Below are 24,113 nucleotides of genomic sequence, written 5' to 3' on the forward strand. Positions count from 1 at the left end.
AAGAAATCAAATCATTCAGAAACAAGATTAATGAGCTGGAAAAGGTAAACAACTCCAAGGAAAACAGGATTAGTGAGCTGGAAAAAGAAAACAGCTCTCTAAAAAATAAAATGGAAAAAATTCCATAGAAGATAAAAACTCAATTGGACAATTACAAAAAGATATAAAAAAAGTGAGTGAAGAAAACACATCATTGAAAATTAGACTCAAACAAGTAATAATGAATGACTCAAGGAGAAATCAAGAAGAAGCAAAACCAGAGAAATGAAACAATTGAAAAGAATGTCAAGTACCTTATTAAAAAGACAACAGACCTGGAAAACAGATCCAGGAGAGACAATGTGAGAATAATTGGACTCCCTGAAAAATGTGAGGAAAAAAAGAGCTTGGATACTATTTTCGAGGAAATTATCAAAGAGAACTGCCCAGATGTTTTGGAAACAGAGGGTAAAATAGACATTGAAAAAAATTCATCGATCACCTACTGAAAGGGACCCTAAAATCAAAATGCCAAGAAATACAGTGACCAGTTTCAAGAACCATCGCACAAAGGAAAGATATTGGAAGCTGCTAGAAAAAAGCAATTCAGATATGGAGGAGCCACAATAAGGATAACCCAGGATCTAGCAGCGTCCACATTAAAAGAACGAAGAGCCTGGAACATGATATTCTGAAAGGCTAAGGAACTTGGAATGCAGCCAAGAATAACTTACCCAGCAAAAATGAACATTGTTTTCCAGGGAAGAAGATGTACATTTAATGAAATAAATGAATTCCATCTATTCTTGATGAAAAAACCATACCTACATAAAAGGTTTGATCTTCAAATACAGAACTCAAGAGATTTCTAAAAAGATAAAAAGAAATCTTGAGAATTATACTTCTGTTATAAAAATATGTAAAGAACATATGTATAATTTGTCCTGGAAACGAGAGGTAGAAAGGAAAGTATATCTTAAAAAAGTGTAAAGTGATGGTACTACATATCATGAAGAGGCAAAGGTAACCTATTATATCTGAGAGAAATAAAGGAGGAAGATGAATATACTGTGTATCAATAGACATATTTGATTTATGTTGAAACTTCTTCCACTTCATTGAAAAGTGAGAGGGAAGAAGTAAGCTAAGGGGAAGGGAATACAGAAATTGTGAGGAAAAGGGGTAAAATAAGAGAAGTAACTTAAGGTGGGGGAGGGATACTAAAAAGGGAGGGCTGTGAAAAGCAAGTGGTGTTCATAAGTTTAATACTGGGTAGAGGGGTAAGAGGGAAGGAAAGGAGAAAAGCATAAGCAAGGGTTAACAGGATGACAAGCAATATAGAATTAGTCATTCTAACCATAAATGTGAATGGGGTAAACTCCCCCATAAAGAGGAAGCAGTTAGCAGATTGGATCATAAGTCAGAATCCTACTATATGTTGTTTACAGGAAACACACCTGAAACAGGGTGATACATTCAAACTAAAAGTAAAAGGGTGGAGCAGAATCTACTATGCTTCAGGCAAAGCCAAAAAAGCAGGGGTAGCCATCCTCATCTCAGATCAAGCAAAAACAAAAATTGATCTAATTAAAAGAGATAAGGAAGGGCATTATATCCTGCTAAAGTGTAGCATCAATAATGAAGCAGCATCAATATTAAACATATATGCCCCAAGTGGTGCAGCATCTAAATTCTTAAAAAAGAAATTAAGAGAGCTACAAGAAGAAATAGACAGCAAAACTATAATAGTGGGAGATCTCAAACTTGCACTCTCAAAATTAGATAAATCAAACCACAAAATAAATAAGAAAGAAGTCAAAGAGGTAGATTCTAGAAAAGTTTGATATGATAGATCTTCGGCGAAAGCGAAATGGAGACAGAAAGGAGTATACTTGCTTCTCAGCAGTTCATGGAACCTATACAAAAATTGACCATATACTAGGACATAACAACCTCAAAATCAAATGCAGTAAGGCATCCTTTTCAGACCACAATGCAATTAAAATTACATTTAATAAAAAAGCCAGGGGAAAATAGAATAATTGGAAAATAATTGGAAACTAAACAATCTTATACTAAAGAATGATTGGATAAAACAGCAAATCATAGACATAATTAATAACTTCATCCAAGAAAATGCCAATAATGAGACATCATACCAAAATGTGAGGGTTACAGACAAAGCAGTATTAAGGGGAAGCTTTATATCTCTACAAGCCTACTTGCATAAAATAGAGAAAGAGAGGGCCAACAAATTGGGCTTGCAACTAAAATTGCTAGAAAAGGAACAAAGTAAAAACCCCCAGACAAACACAAAACTTGAAATTCTAAAATTAAAAGGTAAGATTAATAAAATTAAAAATAAAAAACTATTGAATTAATTAATAAAACTAAGAGTTTGGTTCTATGAAAAAACCAACAAAATAGACAAACCCTTAGTAAACTTGATTAAAAAAAGGAAAGAGAAAAATCAAATTGCTAGTCTTGAAAATGGAAAGGGAGAACTCACCACTAATGAAGAGGAAATTAGAACAATAGTTAGGAGCTACTTTGCTCAACTTTATGCCAATAAATTTGATAACTTAAATGAAATGGAAGAATACCTTCAAAAATATAGCTTGCCCAGATTAACAGAGGAAGAAGTAAGTAGTCTAAATAGTCCCATCTCAGAAAAAGAAATAGAACAAGCTATTAACCAACTCCCTAAGAAAAAATCCCCAGGACCAGACGGATTTACATGTGAATTCTACCAAACATTTAAAGAACAACTAACTACAATGCTATATAAACTATTTGAAAAAATAGGGATTGAAGGAGTCCTACCAAATTCCTTTTATGACATAGACATGGTACTGATACCTAACCAGGTAAATCTAAAACTGAGAAAGAAAACTATACACCAATTTCCTTAATGAACATCGATGCTAAAATCTTAAATACAATATTAGCAAAAAGACTTCAGAAAATCATCCCTAGGATAATACACTATGATCAAGTAAGATTTATACCAGGAATGCAGGGCTGGTTTAATATTAGGAAAACTATTAGTATAATTGACCATATTAATAATCAAATTAATAAAAACAAAATGATCATCTCAATAGATGCAGAAAAAGCATTTGATAAAATCCAACATCCATTCCTACTAAAAATGCTTGAGAGTATAGGAATAAATGGACTATTCCTTAAAATAATAACAAACATATATTTAAAACCGCCAGTAAACATCATATGTAATGGCAATAAACTAGAACCTTTCCCTGTAAGATCAGGAGTGAAACAAGGTTGACCACTATCACCATTACTATTCAATATAGTACTAGAAATGCTAGCCTCAGCAGTAAGAGCCGAGAAAGAGATTCAGGGAATTAGAGTAGGAAATGAGGAAATCAAATTATCACTCTTTGCAGATGACATGATGGTATACTTAGAGAACCCCAAAGACTCTGCTAAAAAGCTATTAGAAATAATTCAGAATTTTAGCAAAGTGGCAGGATACAAAATAAATCCACATAAATCCTCAGCATTTTTATACATTACCAACACAATCCAACAGCAAGAGATACAAAGAGAAATTTCATTCAAAATAACTGTCGATAGTATAAAATATTTGGGAATATATCTACCAAAGGAAAGTCAGGAATTATATGAGCAAAACTACAAAACACTTGCCACAAAAATAAAGTCAGATTTAAATAATTGGAAAGACATTCAGTACTCTTGGATAGGCCGAGCAAATATAATCAAGATGACAATACTCCCTAAACTAATCTATTTATTTAGTGCTATACCAATCAGACTCCCAAGAAACTATTTCAATGACCTAGAAAAAATAACAACAGAATTCATATGGAACAACAAAAGGTCGAGAATTTCAAGGGAAGTAATGAAAAAAAAAAATTAAATGAAGGTGGTCTAGCTGTACCTGATCTCGAACTATATTATAAAGCAGCAGTCACAAAAGCCATTTGGTATTGGCTAAGAAATAGACTAGTTGATCAGTGGAATAGGTTAAGTTCACAGGACAAGATAGTGAATAAAAATAGCAATCTAGTGTTTGACAAACCCAAACATCCCAACTTTTGGGATAAGAATTCACTATTTGACAAAAACTGCTGGGAAAACTGGAAAGTAGTATGGCAGAAACTATGCATGGACCCATATTTAACACCACATACTAAGGTAAGATCAAAATGGGTCCAAGATTTAGGCATAAAGAACGAAATCATAAATGAATTTGAGGAACATGGGATAGTCTACCTCTCAGACTTGTGGAGGAGGAAGGAGTTTGTGTCCAAGGGAGAACTAGAGACCATTATTGATCACAAAATAGAACATTTTGATTACACCAAATTAACAAGTTTCTGCACAAACAAAACTAATGCAAACAAGATTAGAAGGGAAGTAACAAATTGGGAAAACATTTTTACAGTTAAAGGTTCTGATAAAGGCCTCATCTCCAAAATATACAGAGAATTGACTCTAATTTATAAGAAATCAAGCCATTCTCCAGTTGATAAATGATCAAAGGATATGGACAGACAATTTTCAGATGATGAAATTGAAACTATTTCCACTCATATGAAAGAGTGTTCCAAATCACTATTGATCAGAGAAATGCAAATTAAGACAACTCTAACATATCTTTACACACCTGTCAGATTGGCTAAGATGACAGGAACAAATAACGATGAATGTTGGAGGAGTCTGTGGGAAAACTGGGACACTGATGCATTGTTGGTGGAGTTGTGAAAGAGTCCAACCATTCTTGAGAGCAATCTGGAATTATGCCCAAAAAGTTATCAAAATGTGCATACCCTTTGACCCAACAGTGCTACTCCTGGGCTTGTATCCCAAGGAAATACTAAAGAAGGGAAAGTGAATTGTATGTGCCAAAATGTTTGTGGCAGCCCTTTTCATAGTGGCTAGAAACTGGAAAATGAATGAATATCCATCAATTGGAGAATGGATGGGTAAATTATGGTATATGAATGTTATGGAATATTATTGTTCTTCTAAGAAATGACCAACAGGAGGAATACAGAGAGGCTTGGAGAGACTTACATCAACTGATGCTAAGTGAAACGAGCAGAACCAGAAGATCATTATACACTTCAACTATGATAAGGATGTATTCTGATGGAAGTGGATATCTTCAACATAGAGAAGAGCTAATCCAATTCCAATTCATCAATGATGGACAGAATCAGCTACATCCAGAAAAGGAACACTGGGAAATGAGTATAAACTGTGAGCACTATTTTGTTTTGTTTTGTTTTGTTTTTCTTCCCAGATTATTTTTAGCTTCCGAATACAATTCTTCCTTTGCAACAACAACAACAGCAAAATTTGGTTCTGCACATATATATTGTACCTAGCATATACTATAAAATATTTAATATGTATGGGAATGCCTGCCATCTAGGGGAGGGGGTGGAGGGAAGGAGGGGAAAAATTTGGGACAGAAGATTGTACAACGGATAATGTTGTAAAAAAATTACCTAAGAATATGTAATGTCAAAGAAAATTTTATAATTATAAAAATTAATTTAAAAAATTTCAAAAAAATAAAATTATAAACATATACAGAAGAGACAGGGTATACATACATGAAAGTTAACTATACTAGTCATGATAAAGTACCAAAATCTTTGGTACAAACAATAATTGCTCTAAGACAGCACATATGCTTCCCCATTGCCAATATTTTACTCCTGGCATGAAATATGGAGTGTAAACAGGATGAATAGAGAATAAAAAAATGTGTATGTATTTTTAAGGATTGAAAAGCTTTTTTCTAAATATCACATTTGATCATCAATCAATATTGATTGGTTGATCACATCAATCTTAGGAATTAGATGGTTTATTAAACCCATTTTACAGATAAGGAAACTGAGACAGAGAATTTCAATAAATTGCCCAGGGTCATACTGCAACAAGTCACATTTAATTAGCAAAGGAGCCTGAAAGATACTTACTTGAGTCTGAATTGGAGGTTCAATACAGGTTTTCCTGACCCTATTATGCCACTTAGCTGTCTCAGATGACAGAGCCTTGTATTTTATAATTGAATCAACATAAATTGCTATTCATCTGAGACAAAATGCTTACTTAGGATTTGCCAGATATTTAAACAAAAAAATATAGCAAGGACACATTTCAGTCTGGGACCTCTTGGGTCTTTTTGGTACAAATAAAAGAGATGTCATAGCAAAGAAGGATAACCCCAATGGGTCATGAACATTGTTCAACCTCAAACTGAATGTAGATCAGCAGTTCATGTTGCTTTACCAGAAATGAGTTAGTTACTGCCACAATGATATTACAAGAATTTAATTGTAAAAATTCTTCAATGCTCCTAGATTTATAATATGTTGCCACTGTGCAATGGTCCTGCCAGTTTGCAAAACTTTTAAGAGCTGATAGGATCAATGATAATCTAAAAAAAAAAAATCTTGATATTTGCTAGTTATGTAACTCTAGACAAATCACCTCCTTCCCCTCAAAAAAAAAAAGTTTTTCAGTGACTTTAGGTTATTGTAGTAGAGAGTTGAGTTATAAACTTTGTAATTTTCTTGTTTATTGAAAATAAAATAGTTTAAATAAATTTAAAAAACCCAGAAGTGAATGCTTTTTCTTTTTCTTGTTAGTAGCTGTAACCTTTGTAAAGTATATGAAAGCAAAATATTACACAAATTGCAGCAGAGCAATAATTAAAATAACAATAAACAAACCATATATTTTTTTTAAAAATCAATTTCAAAGTTTAAATTTGATCATGATTTATTGTTCATATGCAAGTTCTGGAAAGTAAAATTAATGATACAGAAAGAGTAATGCTCCCTAAAGCTATATGTAATAAATTTTAAGCCTAGCTTAAATCTTAAGGACTTATGTAGAAAATGAATTTCAAAGACCCTTATTGATAGATTCTGGCTTAATCACAGTACCATACTGTAAGGTGCTGTCGTCTCCAGAGACTGCCAATCGCTCTCTGGTTTAGAGTAGAGACTTCTTCCTCCAGAGAGGCACCTCAACTCTGGTCCAGACAAGACTCTCTTTCTCCCAAGTGCCGCCCTCTTTTATCCTCCCAAAGAATGGGCTAACATCATATGCCAGTAATTCACAATCATTTTATCCTCCCCTGACCACTTAGTTAAAAACACTCAAGAGGTTTCACAGCTAAATACACACAGGTGGATCTGTGTTGTTTTTTTGTTTTTTGTTTTTTTTTTCTATTTCCTATGCTTTTTTCCCAAGTCTTCTTCCTTGAAAAGCCAAAATCCAAAATGTTTAAAGCAAATTAAAGCAAAACAAAGCACAAGAAAACAAACATTAATTCCCATTTTTCTCTTGTCCTAGATCACCTTATAGTTTAAACCACTAAGGCATGAATGAGTAAATCCCAATTAAACTTTTCTTGCAGTATGTTTCAAGTGTAAAAAATATGAAATGTGCTCCAATTTTTTGGCAACTAGACTATATAAGAAAATACTGTCAAAATACTATTATTTAAATAAATAAATGTGATAACATCATGCCACTGATTACTTTGTTTTGTACATCCCTTATAGCATTTGCCATATACTAATTTCTATTATAATTGTGTGTATCATAGTTCCACACAATTGCTAACTCTTCTAAATATCTCATCAATCCAACTTTAGCAAAACATAATCATAATTATCCCTTTTTAAGTAATAGAATTTCCCCATACCTAAAATCTGTTCCAAATTTTCCCCTCCCTCCCTTCACCCCCTCCCCTAGATAACATACATGTGTTATAGTATATCCTAGATACAATATATCTGTGCAGAACTGAATTTCTTGTTGCACAGGAAGATTGGATTCAGAAGGTAAAAATAACCTGGGAAGAAAGACAAAAATGCTCACAGTTTACACTCATTTCCCAGTGTTCCTTCTCTGGGTGTAGCTGATTCTGTCCCTCATTGATCAACTGGAACTGAATTATATCTTCTCTATGTTGAAGATATCACTTCCATCAGAATACATCTTCATACTGTATCATTGTTGAAGTGTATAATGATCTCCTGGTTCTGCTCACCAAATGCATTTTCTATCACCATGTTTTGTGCCCTCTCTACAAAAGCTGCAACTACCTCTCCCTATTAATATTACTTTCATATACATTACACTGCAGTTAAACTGAATTTCCTTTTATCCTCAGAACAAACCCTGTATCTTGAAATTTCTCATTTCCAATATTTCCTATGTCTTGAAGGTCAGAACCTCTCATTGAATTCCTCTACATCCTTTAAAATCCAACTCAAGTGCTATCTCCTTTAAGAAACTTTGCCTGACAATGAAACAAACCTACCAAGATGGAGGCAAAATGGACTGAGTAATTAGTTTATTTTCTTAATTGCCTACATTTATTTTTTCCACTGCTTTTTATAATTAAATATGCTTCTTTTTTTCTCTCTCTCCTTTGAAATCTGTCTAGAACACAGGTGCCAAAATGATATCCCTAATACATATCTGACAAGGTCACTCTTCAGCTCAACTCTAATACCTGTTTCTTATTTCTGAGAATACAAATACAAAAGGAAAATAGTTCCTTCTGTCAAAGAATTTATATTCTGTGTACATGTATTTCCTTTGTTTGAGCAGAGCTCCCTTGAGTGCAGGAATTATTTAATTTTGGCCCCATATTCCCTGTATTCATTGTCTGGCACAAAAAGGCAGTTAAATGCTTGTTGAATGAGTGAATGGTCTCTATTTAAAATTTATAATACTATGAATTAAAACATAGTTGTCTGTTCTTCTCTGTTCTTTGTTCATTGCAGGTGAAATATGGAAATTATGCTTTTGTATGGGATGCAGCTGTCCTAGAATATGTGGCAATCAATGACCCAGATTGTTCCTTTTATACTGTTGGGAATACTGTTGCAGATAGAGGATATGGAATTGCACTACAGCATGGCAGTCCATACCGGGATGTCTTTTCACAAAGGTAAGATTTAGATTTTGTCTAATTATAGAAGGTACAAGGGAGGCAAGAGGAATACTTGTCAGCTATCCAACCTAGTTTACATTTTTTATTTGCTTATTAAGAAAAGTATTTCATTTTGATCAAGTTTTATCTGTGAGTGGTTTTCACAGCTATGCGTTCTTTTCCTGAGGCATGTTCTAAAAGTACATGAGCAAAATTTTATTAAGGCTGCATTTTATTTTGTTTTGGTTTTGACCTACTAAATGACAAAAAAAAAAAATTATCAAATGAGTGTGACTTTATCCTAACAATTTAAACTTATGGTAATACCTCACATTCACATGCACATGCATAGGGTATATTATTGGAGTAGAGTTGTTATTTCCTGTTAGAATGTCTTTGAGTAGATTAATCTTTTCAGTATTTGCTCTGCATTTTTAGCATCCTTAAAAAAATACTATCAGGGAAGAATGATTACCTATTCTTAAAAATATTTATGACTCAAATAAACTTTAAAGAAAAGTTAAGTGAGAGAATATTTGTGGGAATTTGTATGAAGACAAAAAAAATTGCATTTTATGTTGCACAGGAAAGGAATTGGACTTTTAGGTTTTCTTCATGTGTAGTGTAAGCTGACATTGTTCATAGATAGGGATGCATGTTCAATCAGTAACATTTATTAAACATCTGTCATGTTCCAGGCACTCTGAGAAGCACTAAAGCTACAGAAAAAGATAAAAGATAGCCCCAGCTTTCAGTGGGTCCAAGAGGTAAAACAACATGCTAGCAATTATGTACAATCAAGCTCTATAAAGAATAACTTCTACAAATATCAAGAACAAAGGTTTTAAATTATTAATGAATTCCTCTAAGGAATCTTCCAAAAGGATCATTTGGATTAACAAAGACTGGCATAAACTAATGCATAGGGGTTCTTCCAAATCTGAGAATACATTATTTTAATATAATTATGAACCTGGAAAGATATGTCTTTATACCTTTCCTAGTATTTCTAAGCAACTTTGCACTGAAGCATCTCAAAGATATAGTAACTTCTATATTTTCTTTTCCAATTTCAAGATAACAAAAACTGAAATCAAATCATTCCCAATATGTTTGTTGATTAAAATTCCTAAAAGATCTTGCTTCCTTCCTAGTTCACCCTCTATGCTCTTTTGTTTCCATTCTTTCTAAATCTGAAACCAACAGGAAGATTAGAAATAATGCTATAAATATTCAATTCAATTTCTAAAATAGGCCATACATAGATATTCAAAATGGGTCAGGACCTCAGAAATTTCAGAATTTTATACTTTGCTATAAAATAACTTAATATAATACTTGTAAAGTGCTTTATACATCTTAAAATAATATGTATACATATATTACATATACATATGTATAAATACAGAGATGCTTTCTATAAGGAATCCTCACTATGTATAATACACTGAATAAGTAGTCATCCATATGCTGATTGAAGGAGAATCTACTCTCTCTGAAGGCAGCCCATTAGACTTTTCAGTATCTTTGAATGTCAGAAAGTTGTTTGTTTTTTTTCCCTGACCTCCATCATAAAGTTCCATCTTTACTTGAGTAAAGTTTTACTCATTTCTTCTTCTTCCATCCTCTAGGACTAAAAAAACAAGTATATTTCTTTGTCCATGTGCCAGTTATTATATACCTGCTGAGTGTCATTCAAATTAAACATCAACAATTCTTGCTACTGATCCTTATGAGACAGGTTCCAGCCCTTTCACGACATTCTAGTTATCTCTTCTAGATCCTCTTTTTATTAATGTCATCTCTAAATAGTGGGGTCTGTAACTGCAAGCAGTTGTGATCTGACTAAAGCAGAGGACAGAAGGACATCACCTTCTTTTTCCTGAAAGCTCATCTCTTTGTATAAGGCCAAAAACCATATGACTTATTTTGGCTGCCAAAACACACTGATATCTCTTATTAAATTTGTATTTCAGTAAAACTCCCAAATCTTTTTGAAACAATTTACTATCTAATCACTAAGTCCCACATTTGTGAAGATTTGTTGTCATGTCATTTTGTTTTTACTCACATATAATCCAAATTTAAACTCATTTAATACCTTTTTAATGCTATTTTTTTTATCTTGTCTAAAACATTGATTCCCATCTACAGGATTACTGATGAGTATTTGCACAGCTTCCACCAAAAGACTTTAGATAAATGAAAATGATGTCCATTTGTGGAACCTTTAAATTTTAGAAAAGTGGAATTTATATTGATGTGAAAAATCTCTCATTTCTACCTATTAGTTCTAGAGCCTTAGTTCTAGAGGAAAGAAATCTAATACTTCTTACACATGACAACCCTTTAAACATCTGAAGACAGACAATTGTCATGCTTTCTTGAAGAATTCTATTCCCTGCACTAAACGCTTTCTGGTCCTTGATCCATTTTTATGCATCATGTAGTGAAGTCCTGTGATTATACTTGTCTGTTACTAGCTTTTTTAAATAAATAAAACATTAAAAATAAATAAATAAAAGAAGTAACAATGAACTCTAGTAAAAAAAAAGTCATCGAAATAAAAAGTACAATGAAAAAAAGCATAAATGAAAGCAAACAAAAAAGGATTTGAAATTATAAAGCAATAAGTATATACTGTACATCTACTAGGGAACCATCTTTATGCCATAGAAACAGACTTGATTCAGAGAATCTGAGTTCATGTCCAACTTTTGACACTCAATCAATGTGTTACCTTAGATAAGCTTCTGGATTTTTCTGGGCATTAGTTTTTTTCATCTGCAAAATTAGAGGATCAGATAAGATGACACTGAAGATCTTCTCTGGTCAGTCTACATTTACGATCCTTTTTATATGATCACATAGAAGAGGAATAAAATATCATCCTTGTTTGCTATTTTTATGGTAAAACAACATACTTGGACATAAAACTATATATAGCATCACACAAAACAGCTATTATAATATAGGATTCAGGTTTTCCATAGAGGAATCTAGAAAATAGGGTAGTAAATGTAATAGATCTTAATCATGAAGTAGAGATAGTAAGCATAGGGAAAATGGAAATCAGTAAAAGCTAGAAGTATCAGAATAAGGAATAAAAAACAATCTAAGTAGGAACAATTTAAACAGGACTTTGAAAAATAGATAGGATGTGATAAAGGGAAACAATGCAGAAAAGATTCCAAATAAGATTTTAAAAAGAGCATGAGCAATCAACTGACTCAGAACAAAGACAAACCTACCTAGATAAAGGCACAAAGATATCGAAATGATTGAACTAGACTGTAAGGAGATGATGTGAGTTTTTAAGGCAAAGAATAACACAATGAAAAATGTTTTTTAATTCATTTTGATGGTATATAGGTATATAGGATGGATTGGAGTGGGGAAAGACAAAAAACAAATTTCCAGAACAATTCTGATTTTAAGAAAATAAAGTATACTTTTATTGAGACTTTGAAAAAGTATTCTTCAATATCAGACATCATTTCCTAATTCAGAGTTTAGAAAACATGTTGATGATTGAAAAATATGAGAAGCAAAAGAGAAAGATAGAAATATTACACTAATGATGCTACAATACCACTACAAGGGGGACATTAAGAAAAGTAACTAAATTTGGGGAGGTGATAGAGAGTTTGGTTCTGTAACATGTAACATTTAAAATGACAACAACATAATTAGACAGAAGAAGTGAGAGTGGGCAAGAGATTTAGATTTGGAAGTCCACACCACAGCTGGGGATGAAATCATGGAAAATCATTGTTTCAATGTATACAATCAGATTTTGAAATGGATTTCCTGTGTACAAGAAAAAGATCTAAAACCTGGCAGAATTCTGGGTATTTTTTAACTCGGAGAGTATTTTCTTCTGACTATGGGAGGTGCTGAGGTTATCAGAGGTACTGAGGTTGTCAAAGGCACTGAGGTGGGGGCAGCAAGGGACATTTTTTAACTACTCTGTGGCAGAGAGAAGAAAGACTTAGATGATTGTCAAAGTGATTGGCTGTTTTCGAAAAGAGAACATAAGAAATAGCCACTGTGGAAATAATCCAAGAAGTATATAGGAGATAAATTAAAAGATTTCCAGTAAGTATCAAGCACCAAGTGGAAGCTTTATACTAATTAAAATTATAAATGAAAAAAGAAGTACTACTTCATTGAAAATATTCTAGTACTAAATCTTCCCTTAAAGGTGTTAACTATGGCCAAATCACTTAGCCTTCTTGAATCCTCCCATATTTAGTCTTACAGAGATTCATTATGGAAAGATGGAATAATAAATATTTTATTTTCAAATTGCTCAAGCCAAAGATACTTCATAATAAGCACTTGTTATAGTCGTTATTATAAATAATAATAATTAATTTGTGGCAAAATTAAAAATTCATTTGGGAGTCATTTTATTTAAAAACTGTTTCCTCATCCTTGAAAGTTTTTAACTACATATGTCATTTATTTCAATATTTCAGTTTCTACTCCTGTATCTTTTATTCATAAAGAATCTCAAGATGCTAATATGTTTAATAAATCAAAGTCAAAAGTTGTTTTCCTCATTATCTTTGTGATACTTCAAATATTGTAAATCTAAAGGAATGTGAGCCTTTGAACTATTGGGAAACAATAATAGATAAGCCCTTGAGCCATTTCCTTCAATATGCATTATGAAAAAAAATCTAATTGGTCATTGTGTTCAAGAATAATACTCAATTGCTTAATAACTTGGCAGATAGAAAAGGAATAAAACATTACTGAATGATGTTAAGAATATAAATTTATCTTGTACTGTCAAATTTCCACACAAGTCCATCTCTCAAATTGCTTTTAGAAAAATATTAGAAAGTAGGAGATTTCTACAGTTGTTCATGGAATAAGATAAGAAATTATTGCTATATTAGCTGAGAAGAAATTATAAAGCTTATTTAACTTGATGATCTTCTTTATTATGATATTTTGAATGCAATATGTACACTAGGAATTTTAATATTTTTCTATGAAATACCTCACTTGAATTACTGATTTATTTCACTGATTTGCCAAAAATCTAATCATTCCTATGCAAATGTTAACATATTGGATGATGAGAAATAGGTCTGCTTTCCTGGTATCAGTTCATACCAATCATTACTTATTTGAAAATTTGAAATCGTGCTTAATATATTAAATGATTACTTTTTACCCCATATGTAACATTTAACTAGCTATTTAAATAAGAATCATAGTGAAGTAGAGGATCCATAGCCTTCCTCTGAAATAACTTGTAGATGTTCTGTTGTTTCTAAATTGTGATTGTTCTTTGGGGGCAGATTTCTTGGGGGGCTTTTGGAGGCAGCCTTCCTTTCAGTTCAGTTAAGTCATCCCAAAATGCAGCCAGGAGTTAAAGTCCAGATCCTCTATTGTGTCCTTCAAAGTCTTGAATCCTTCTCTGGGGTCCAACTAATTTTAATAGAGGCCTGTCTCTTTCCTTGGTTCCTCAATGAGGTCTTGTCAGAATGTCTCCATCCAGCTTCATCCTCTAGCTCCCTCTGAATCCAAAGCCTCCAGCCAGCACGAAGGTAGACATGGTAATGAAATCTTGACTCTGCCTCCTGAGTGGGATTGTGGGCTTCTGTGTGTTTGGCCCTGAGAGTTTCTTGCTTATATGGTGCACACTGAGTATACACCAATCATTTCATCACTAGGAAACCATTATTTGTTATAGGATTAAATCAATGCTAAATTAGATTGAATCATTGTCTCCTCAATTCCACTCAGTACCTTGTTTCAAATTCTGGCCCAAAACATCTCTTTGTAGGATCAAATCAATTGTCTCTATTCGTTCCAGTGACTTAGCACCTTGTAAAAATCCTAACTATAACTGAACTTAAATTCACCTCTGATAGATATTGAGGCAGTGAGGTAATATACTGAGGCTTGTAACTTGGTATCAGAAGACCTGAGTTCATGTTCTGCCATAGTCATTAATTGTTTTGACATCATTCAAAGTCATTTAACCTCTCTTTCCCTCAGTCTCATCATCCATAAAATGGGAGTGATAGTGTTATAAGGATCAAGTGAGGAAAACATTTTGTAAGCCAAAGTGTATATGTGTATATGGTTATCATTATCATCATCATCACTCTACAAGTATCTTAATCTGGGAGTCCAGGAAATTATCTAAAATTATAGGTTGCAGAATAGTTGTCAGTTTTTTATAGGAAGTTCTCTATACTCAAAACTGGCTAATAAAAATAAAAAACCACCCTCAAGTTGTAAATACATTAAATGTTCTACAATCCAATCTATTCATTTTTACTGTAGTATTATTAAAAACAAAGTCCTTTGGCTATAACTGAACTAATTTTTACTGTTATTTCTAGCTGTGCCTGTATTTTTTGTGTATATTTAATTTCCAAAAGTGAATTTCAAATCATATCACTTAAGAACCCCTCTCAGTTATTTTTCCTCAATCCCCTGGACTTCAGAATTAATATATCAAACACCCTCTAGATTTTCTTTTTGAATTTCATGAACAGATTTTTAAATTGTATTCTCTGTTTTTATTGCTATAGTTAATTATATAATTTATTAAATTTAATTAAATTAAAATATAATAACTAAATACCATAATTAATTAGATGCCCTAAAACAAGTTACAAACCCATTGGTGATTTAGAGAATGTCTACCACAAACATGTGAAGACTTCCCTTCTCAGAATGGGTGGATGAGAACAATTTGTTCCAGTGGCCATGGAGGTGCCTGAAGCAAGCATTGTGGGGTGCCTGGAAATTGGTCAGACATCAGAGATGTCATCGCCACCTACTGTATCCCAAAGCATTACCAATCATCTTGATTTTTGTCTTGCCACTGAACTTGGCTGGTTCAGGACAAAAAAATAAGACTGATACCACTACAATTCTGCCTCACTTAAATCCAATTCACCTACAAGTCAACATGTTGCGTGACCCATGTTGTCATTGGTCCTCTTAAAAACAAAAAATCAACAAAATTTGTAATTAAAAAAAAAACTCCAAGAAAACATCCCCCAGTTGTCTTTCTAACTTCCCATCCTGAGAGCTTTCCCCCTTTTCTATTTCTCAAAATAAAGGCATAATACAAAGTAAAATATCTCTACAACTGAAAAGTATAAAACACCTTCCTAATTTTTTTTCCAAATAAGTTATTTTTCCCAAGAATTTTGCTGTAACTAGAAGGGGAGTAGCAATTTCATCTCTTCTTTTATCAACCTCTCCTCCTCCTCCACACTCCAAAATCTTTACCAATATCATTTGAAAATGACAGTCAGTTTTGGAGGTCTATAAGATGAGGCATACCAATGAGTCACTTAAACGGTCCTACCTATTGTGGCTTATTTAGCTATAGGATTAGTCCATTCCATTTTCTGACTTTTACTTGAAGAAAGTTAATTGTTAAAACTGATTTTTTTTGTTGACTCTAGGAATCTCTGAGTATAATCTGATTATTCAGGATGCGTTTCCTGTTAGCACTATATTTGGTATGCATTCCCCCCATGAGACAATCTTAAGTCATGGAAGGTCCATCATGTTAGCCCACCTTTTGGCCTCTGTTGCCAATCTTGAGTGTATGTAACAAACCCATACACACACACACACACACACACACACACACACACACACACACACACATATATATATATATATATATATATATAGAGAGAGAGAGAGAGAGAGAGAGAGAGAGAGAGAGAGAGAGAGAGAGAAAGAGAAGGATCTTGCTAGTGGTCTTGGGGGTGTGTCTTCTACTCCTTTTGGACAGTCACCTCTTCTTCCTTCTTTTGCTCTTCAGTTCTATGGACAACTTTGAGATGTCTGGTGGGAATCTGTTAGGATTCTTACAAGGTACTAAGACAGTGGAATTGATAGAGACAATAATTATCCAATTTAGCATGGTTCAGTATGATTGATCTGATCCTTCAAAGAGATGTTATGGGCCAGAACTTGAAACAAGCTACTAAGTGGAATTGAGGAGACAATGGTTAAATCTAGTTTAGCATGTGTTTAAAAAAAAAGTATTATTATGTATATTTTTTCAATTTTTCTTTATTGTCTTAGTGTTATAGATGGCATTTATAGTACAGTGTTGAATGGTGATAATTTTTTCACCCTTAATCACACTGGAAAAAGCTAATTTATTGATAATGCAATAATTACAGATACTGCCAATGATGGTTGAGCTCTTTTCTAAAACGTGTAGTCTTAAGGAGTTTCACAACAGTGAAAATGACTTGCCTCAAGTCATGCAACAAATATATGTCTGAATTTTATTCACCAACCCAGGCAGGTTCATATGTAGTCATGGTCTTGAGTAATTCATTTTCATACATTCCCTCCCCACCCCCACCCTCATTTTGATAGATCAATTTCTCTCACAATGCTGTGGATTTCACCAAGAAGACTTTATAATTTTCTATGACTCAGTACAATTTGTAAAATAACAAATGTTATTTGAAGAACACTGAAATTAAAAGGGAATCTTTTTAATCCTTTAAAGGAATTTAATTCTTTACAAGAATTGGGAAAAAAAATTTAGTGGTGACATTACTAAATATCCTAAACTGGGAATGGAGATAAAGTGGTTGATGAGTGCAAGGTATTCAATAATGTTTTTGTATAAGAATTACCTTGGTTTGGATTCTTTAAATTTTCCTTTTCTTATCACAATTAGATTTTGTGCTGTTTGTAGACATCTCATTTTAATTTAAAATTAATTTATAAAAGCAGTGTCTATGTAGTGATACTTCAGTAATTTGACAATGAATAAGTGATTTAATTTAGGTACTAATTTTTTTAGTCATATTGGCTTGGCCTATCCATAAGCTATTAAAATGTTTTTAACCAGTATTATTCAATATTGTACTGGAAATTCCAGCAATAGCAGTAAGAGAAGAAAAAGAAATAGAAGTTGTTGTGGCTATCTTTTAGGAGCTCATGGCATATGAGCCCTTTGATCTCAGAGTCAAGATGAATGAGGCAGGAGACTGATAGGGTGTGAAAAGAGCTCCAGTTTATTATGCCATACAGCCTTGATACACCTTTTGCAAGCATGATCATGAACATTTAGGGTTTCAATTTCAGTATCCAAGCAATCACTAACTGTATAATTCCAACAAGTAACATTGTACAAATCTAATGGTTACAGAATCTCCCCACATAAATGCTTATTTCCCTCACAGACAGGCTTTAGTATAGAACTGGTATTCAATTCTCATGCCATTTGCCCAAGAAACAGGGCCCAAGATGTTTTTCCATGTGCCAAACTGTGTTGCATGACAAGAATGTGTCCCATGGAGGCTTGTGCTTTCCATAAACCTTTCTACAGGCATTGCCTTTGTAAGATATCCAAACAGGTACTAGAAGATTGTCATAAGTCATTATTTAGCCTCATGTCACGATTGTAATGTCCAGTTTGCAATTGTATAACAAGAATGAGTATTGGCACAGCAGGAAGATATGAGGGGCCAGCCTGATGACCCCTTTATGTAAACACACAGCTGTAACCTCCTATGTGGATGATGTGTCGCAATGACAGGGCATCCCCTGAATGCTCAGCATGTGTGTCACATGATATCCCACACCCAAAATTAGCATTTGTAAAGCCACATTCTTCTCTTGTGCAAAATAGGTACCATTCCTTTGCAACCAATACAAAGGAAGCCTCTTTACAAGTCCAGTAAAGTTGTACTTTACTTTTGCCATAGTTCCATTGTATTTCTCAAGGTGAAATTCATCCCTGATTATTCAGGATGCATTTCCTATTAGCACTATATCTGGTACACGTTCCCCCCATAAGACAATCTTAGGTCATGGAGGGTCTATCATGTTAGCCCATATTTTGGCCTCTGTTGCCAATCCTGAGTGTATGTAACAAACCCATATATATATAGAGAGAGAGAGACAGAGAGAAAACATCTTGCTAGTGGTCTTGGGAGTGTGTCTTCTCTTCCTTTTGGACAATCCCCTCTTCTTCCTTCTTTTCCTCTTCAGTTCTATGGACAACTTTGAGATGTCTGGTGGGAACTTGTTAGGATTCTTACAAGGTACTAAGAAAGTGGTTTTGATAGAGACAATAATTATCTAATTTAGCATGGTTGAGCATTATTGATCTGAAATTACAAGGGGGTGTTATGGGCCAGAACTTGAAACAAGGTACTAAGTGAAATTGAGGAGACAATGGTTAAATCTAATTTAGCATTGATTTAATCCTACAACATATAATGGTTTCCTAGTGATATAATGATTGGTGTATACTCAGTGTGAAACATATAAGAAGGAGCTGTCAGGGCCAAGGAGGAGAAGCCCACTAGAAGCCCTTAGAGCCTCAGCCAGGATTCAAGCCAGCTTAAGCTCTTGGAACCAAGACTACAGAAGGCCTCTAAGAAAAACTAGCTTAGCCCCAAGTGAAGGAGACAAGACTTTGAAGAAGACAATAAAGGATTTGGATTTTAACACCTAGCTGCATTTGGGGTGATTACAATGAACTGAAACAAAGGCTTCCCTCAGAAGCCCCCCAAGAAACCTTCCCAGAGAATTACATTTTAGACAATATTACATTTTGGGGCCCAACGTGGGGCCAACATCAAAAGAAACAGCCCAAATGGTCACTGAATTCCTTATTCAAGCATTTGCAATTATGGATGTGCCACAAGCAATAAAAACAGATAATGGACCTGCATATACTTCTAAACATTTTGAACACTTTTGTGCACAGTATAAGATTTTACATACCACTGGCATACTTTTTAATCCTCAAGGTCAGGCAATAGTAGAGAGGAGAAACAGAGATATTAAGACACTCCTCCAAAAACAAAAGAAAGGGGGAGCCATATGTAACTCTAGATAACTTCTAAATTTAGTTCTCTATACCATTAATTTTTTAATATTGATAAAGATGCACTGGCTCCAACAGATAGGTTTTATAACTCAACAGAAGGGCAGTGTCCAGTGGGAGCAGCTCCACTATCTTTAGATAATTACCAGGTGATGTGGAGAAATCCAGAAAATGGTGAATGGAAGGGACCAGATAGGTTAACTGCTTGGGGGGAGAGGGTTTGCTTGTATCTCTACAGATGGAGAAGGAATCAGATGGATGCCAACAAGCCGTATTCACCTTGTCAAGAGCAAAATCTGCAGGAATCATTGGATTCCCTAACACAAAATGAGACTGTTGCAGGACTTGAAAACCAGCAGGAATCACTGGATTCCTTGAGATGACAAATTGTTGATGAGACTATTGCAGGACTTCAAAACTTTCAGGGATTATTGGATTCTTAGCACATGAGCTAATGGACAATAGATTCCTTTTGCACTATTTTGAGAATTTATGGGCATATATAATTCCTCATGTTGATTCATGTTATTTGTTACATCACTATTAGCCTGTGTTATGTTACTTTGTGCTTATATAATTTATGTAGTTTTGTGTAATACTTCCCATATTGATGGATTTTTGTATACCTGTGAGTGAGACCCTTCAGAAACCTGCTAATCTGATTTGATCTCCCATTTACTTTGGTGTTTTTATCTCCCTTCCTGAGATGTCAGGGATCACCTCCTTTTATGATGTTTTCACCCCTTTTTTGAGCAATCAGGGAAGGCATGATCACCTTCTTTTTTGGGGTTCTTCCTTGAGAAGTCAGGGAGGTCATGATTACCTATGTTCTAAAACAAAAGAAAGCGGGAGATAGGATTCTTACAAGGTACTAAGATAGTGGAATTGATAGAGACAATAATTATCTAATTTAGCATGGTTCAGCATGATTGATTTGATCCTACAAGGAGCCAGAACTTGAAACAAGGTACTAAGTGGAATTGAGGAAACAATTGTTAAATCTAGTTTAGCATTGATTTAATCCTACAACAAATAATGGTTTCCTAGTGATATATTAATTGGTGTATACTCAGTGTGGAACATATAAGGAGGAGCTGTCAGGGCCAGGGAGCAGAAGGCCACTAGAAGCTCTCGGAGCCTCACCCAGGATTCAGTCGAAAAGATGCAGAAGCCAGAGAAACTCTCAGAACCAAGACTACAGAAGGCCTCTAAGAAAAACTAGCTGAGCCCCAACTGAAGGAGATAAGACTTTGAAGCAGACAATAAAGGATTTGGACTTTAATACCTGGCTGCATTTGGGGTGATTACACTGAACTGAAAGGAAGGCTGTACCCAGAAGTCCCCCAAGAAACCTGCTCCCAGAGAACATTACATTTTAGAGAAGAATATTACAGGAATCCACTGCTGAAGGTTTTCTCCTGTGGAGATAGAAACATACCCTGGTCCCCACATTAGAACTCTAGAGGGACCCTCCCATCCTTCATGACCCTATTTCATTACCTTGTTCTCATTCTTAGGGGGCCTTCTTAATGAAGATGAGGTGTTATGTTTGAGCGATTCTCTATTTTCACCAGAGAGTATTTCATAGCTGGACTTAAACCAAATGTTTAAATAATTTATTGTGTTTATATTTATATTATATTTATTATATCATTTATTTTGTCATTATATTTATATAATATATATTTATTATTATCAACATTTTTTGAGTAACCCTATCTCCATCTCTCTGTTTTTGTTTTTTGATAGTCCTTTCTACAATAGCCTGTCCTGAAGGATTGTAAGGAATCCCAAAAATATGATATGGAGAATTCCTATAAGAACTGTTTTAATATTTTTGAGGTATAGGAAGGTCCATTATCAATCTTAATGATGATGGAATACCCAGAGGAAAACCAGTGAAATAGGTGATTTATTACATGTAAAGCAGCTTCCCCTCATTGAGGGGATGCAGATACAAAGCCTGAGTAAGTGTCAACTGGGGCATGAATGCATGTTTTTCCTATATGTGTAATATCCATTTGCCATATATCATTTGGTGTGTCACCTCTGGGATTAGTTCCCAACCCTACAAGTCTTTGAGAATATGGTACACAACTACACATCATTTTACTATGCTTGTTACTTCTTGCCAGGATACCCTATACAATTTCAAAAGAGATCTGGCAGATAGATGCAAATGTTCATGAGCTTTTAATGCTTGTTCTAGAAGGCAAAGGAGAAATAATACATCTACTATTTTATTCTCTTCAAATATATGTCCCAGCCCATCCATATGAGATCAGATGTGCTTTATATAAAAAGAATGGACTCTCATTCAAATCACTTCTTGTACGTCCTGAAACAATGAGAAGATAGGTCCTATTTGAGCCTTTATATATATGCTATCTATCTTCTCTGGATCACCCCCACTGCATAGTGACTATCTGAAATGATTTTGATGGGTTAGTCTATTTTCTATGCTTGTATAATGGCATACAACTCATTTTGCTGTGTTGAAGTGTATGGTGCAGTAAATACATTAGAGATGCCCAATTGTGGAGAATATATGGCCGCTTTATTTTGCTTAGTGCCATTAGTGAACACATTTAAGTGGATGTGTTTTTGTTTTTGTAGAAAAATATCCATTGCCACTGTTTATCTCCTAACTCTAACAAAATGATTGAGGTTGGTAGGAGCCAAGATGGCAGAGAAGGTACACATGACATTCTGAGCACCTCTCATACCCTCATTACCAATTTTTAAAATCATCCCCAAAAATAGGGCTAGTGGAAAGGTTCATGAAGATTGGACTAATAACTCATCAGCCAAAGATAATCAGGAATATCGCCAGAAAAGATTTGTCCTGAGTGGAGGGAACAAATCAGCACAAAGGGATAGAATCAGGAGCAGGGACAGCCTCTGTGGTTGGAAGGTTTACATAGAGTTCTCTGCCATAGCCTGACTGCTTTGCTTTGGTCCCAGAGTAGTGGACCAGCAGAGAAATTGGAGCCTAGGGTAGAGGGTACTCTGAGGAACTTCACAGACTAACAGGCTCTGGCTATACCCACCCAGGACTGGAAGTGACTCAGAGCAGACCATAACATAGCTCTTCAGCAGCACTCTGCAGCTAGGGGCTCTAGTTGGGGAGCAGTCACAACCCTAGATGGCAAGGGGCAGCCTCTAATCTGCACAGTGGGGGGCTCAGTGTGGGGCAGTGGAATTTCCCCAGCTCTGCTGCACTCCATAGGCAGATACACTTCCTGTCTGTGAGGGATAGGGCGACTGCGAATACTCAAAGCAGGCATTTGTGTGGGGGCAGTGATAATTTTGCTGCTTAACCTCTAGCTCCAAGGCAATTGCTAATCCTCACAGAGGGGCTTCTTGCAGGGACTTACACAGGCCAGCCCTTGATACCCAGGCCTAGTCACTTCCATGTGGAGCTCTTCCCAGAGCACTCCCACAGCTCAGCAGCTCCTTGCAGCCCATACTGTCCATATAATCATTCTTGCTCTGCAGAGGAAGCTGTAATTTCCTTACCCTGAAGGCATATCCTAAAGGCTTAAAAAAATGAGTAAAAAAATCAAGAGAACAATTGATAGTTTCTATACAGAAAGAGAGCAGGTTTCCAACCCCAAGGAGACTAATAGCAAACAGCCTCCAGACAATACACCAAATAACGCTCTCCTAGAAGAGACTATTAAAAATCTCAAAAAGAGACTTAGAAGAAAAATGGGGAAAGGAAAGAGAAGCTATGCAAGAGAGTAACAACCTCCTAAAATGTGAATTGGAAAAGAAAAATAACTTCCTGAAATGTGAATTGGAAAAGATAAAGAACTCACAGGAAGTGCAGGGAAATGAAATTGGTAAATTGGAAAAGGTAAAGAAATCACAGGAAAGTAGGATTTGTGAATTGTAAAAGATAAAGAATTCCCAAGAAAGTAGGATTTGTGAATTGGAAAAAGAAAATAACTCACTAAAGAACAAATTTAGTGCAATAGAAAAAAAAATTCCATAGAGCAAAAAAACTCATTTAAAAACTCAATTGGGCATATACAAAAAGAAGTAAAAAAAAAGCTAATGAAAAAAATCAGAACTGAACAAATAGAAATGAATGATTCATTGAGACACCAATAATTAGTCAAGCAAAACCAAAAATAAAATTTAAAAAAAAATGAAAAACTGGAAAAAAATGTCAAATATTTACTTGGAAAAATAACAGACCTGGAAAATAGATCTAGGAGAGATAATCTGAGGATTATTGGACTTCACAAAAATTATGATTGAAAAAAAGAGCCTAGATACTATTTTACAGGAAATCATCAAAGAGGTAATAGA

General features: G+C 34.4%; 1 protein-coding gene across 4 annotated transcripts in view; it reads left to right on the forward strand.

Annotated features, from left to right (window-relative positions):
- The window catches only part of GRID2 (glutamate ionotropic receptor delta type subunit 2), a 1,921,766-nt gene that overhangs the window by 1,708,477 nt on the left and 189,176 nt on the right, over positions 1-24,113 (forward strand). For all 4 annotated transcript variants that reach the window (XM_074276291.1, XM_074276292.1, XM_074276293.1 and 1 more), the window contains one exon: positions 8,790-8,956. In XM_074276291.1, the coding sequence (XP_074132392.1) occupies positions 8,790-8,956 (167 nt within the window). The remainder of the gene's footprint in view (positions 1-8,789; positions 8,957-24,113) is intronic.

The sequence above is a fragment of the Sminthopsis crassicaudata genome, chromosome 6 (genome assembly GCF_048593235.1).
Source record: "Sminthopsis crassicaudata isolate SCR6 chromosome 6, ASM4859323v1, whole genome shotgun sequence".
NCBI classification, from domain to species: Eukaryota; Metazoa; Chordata; class Mammalia; order Dasyuromorphia; family Dasyuridae; genus Sminthopsis; species Sminthopsis crassicaudata.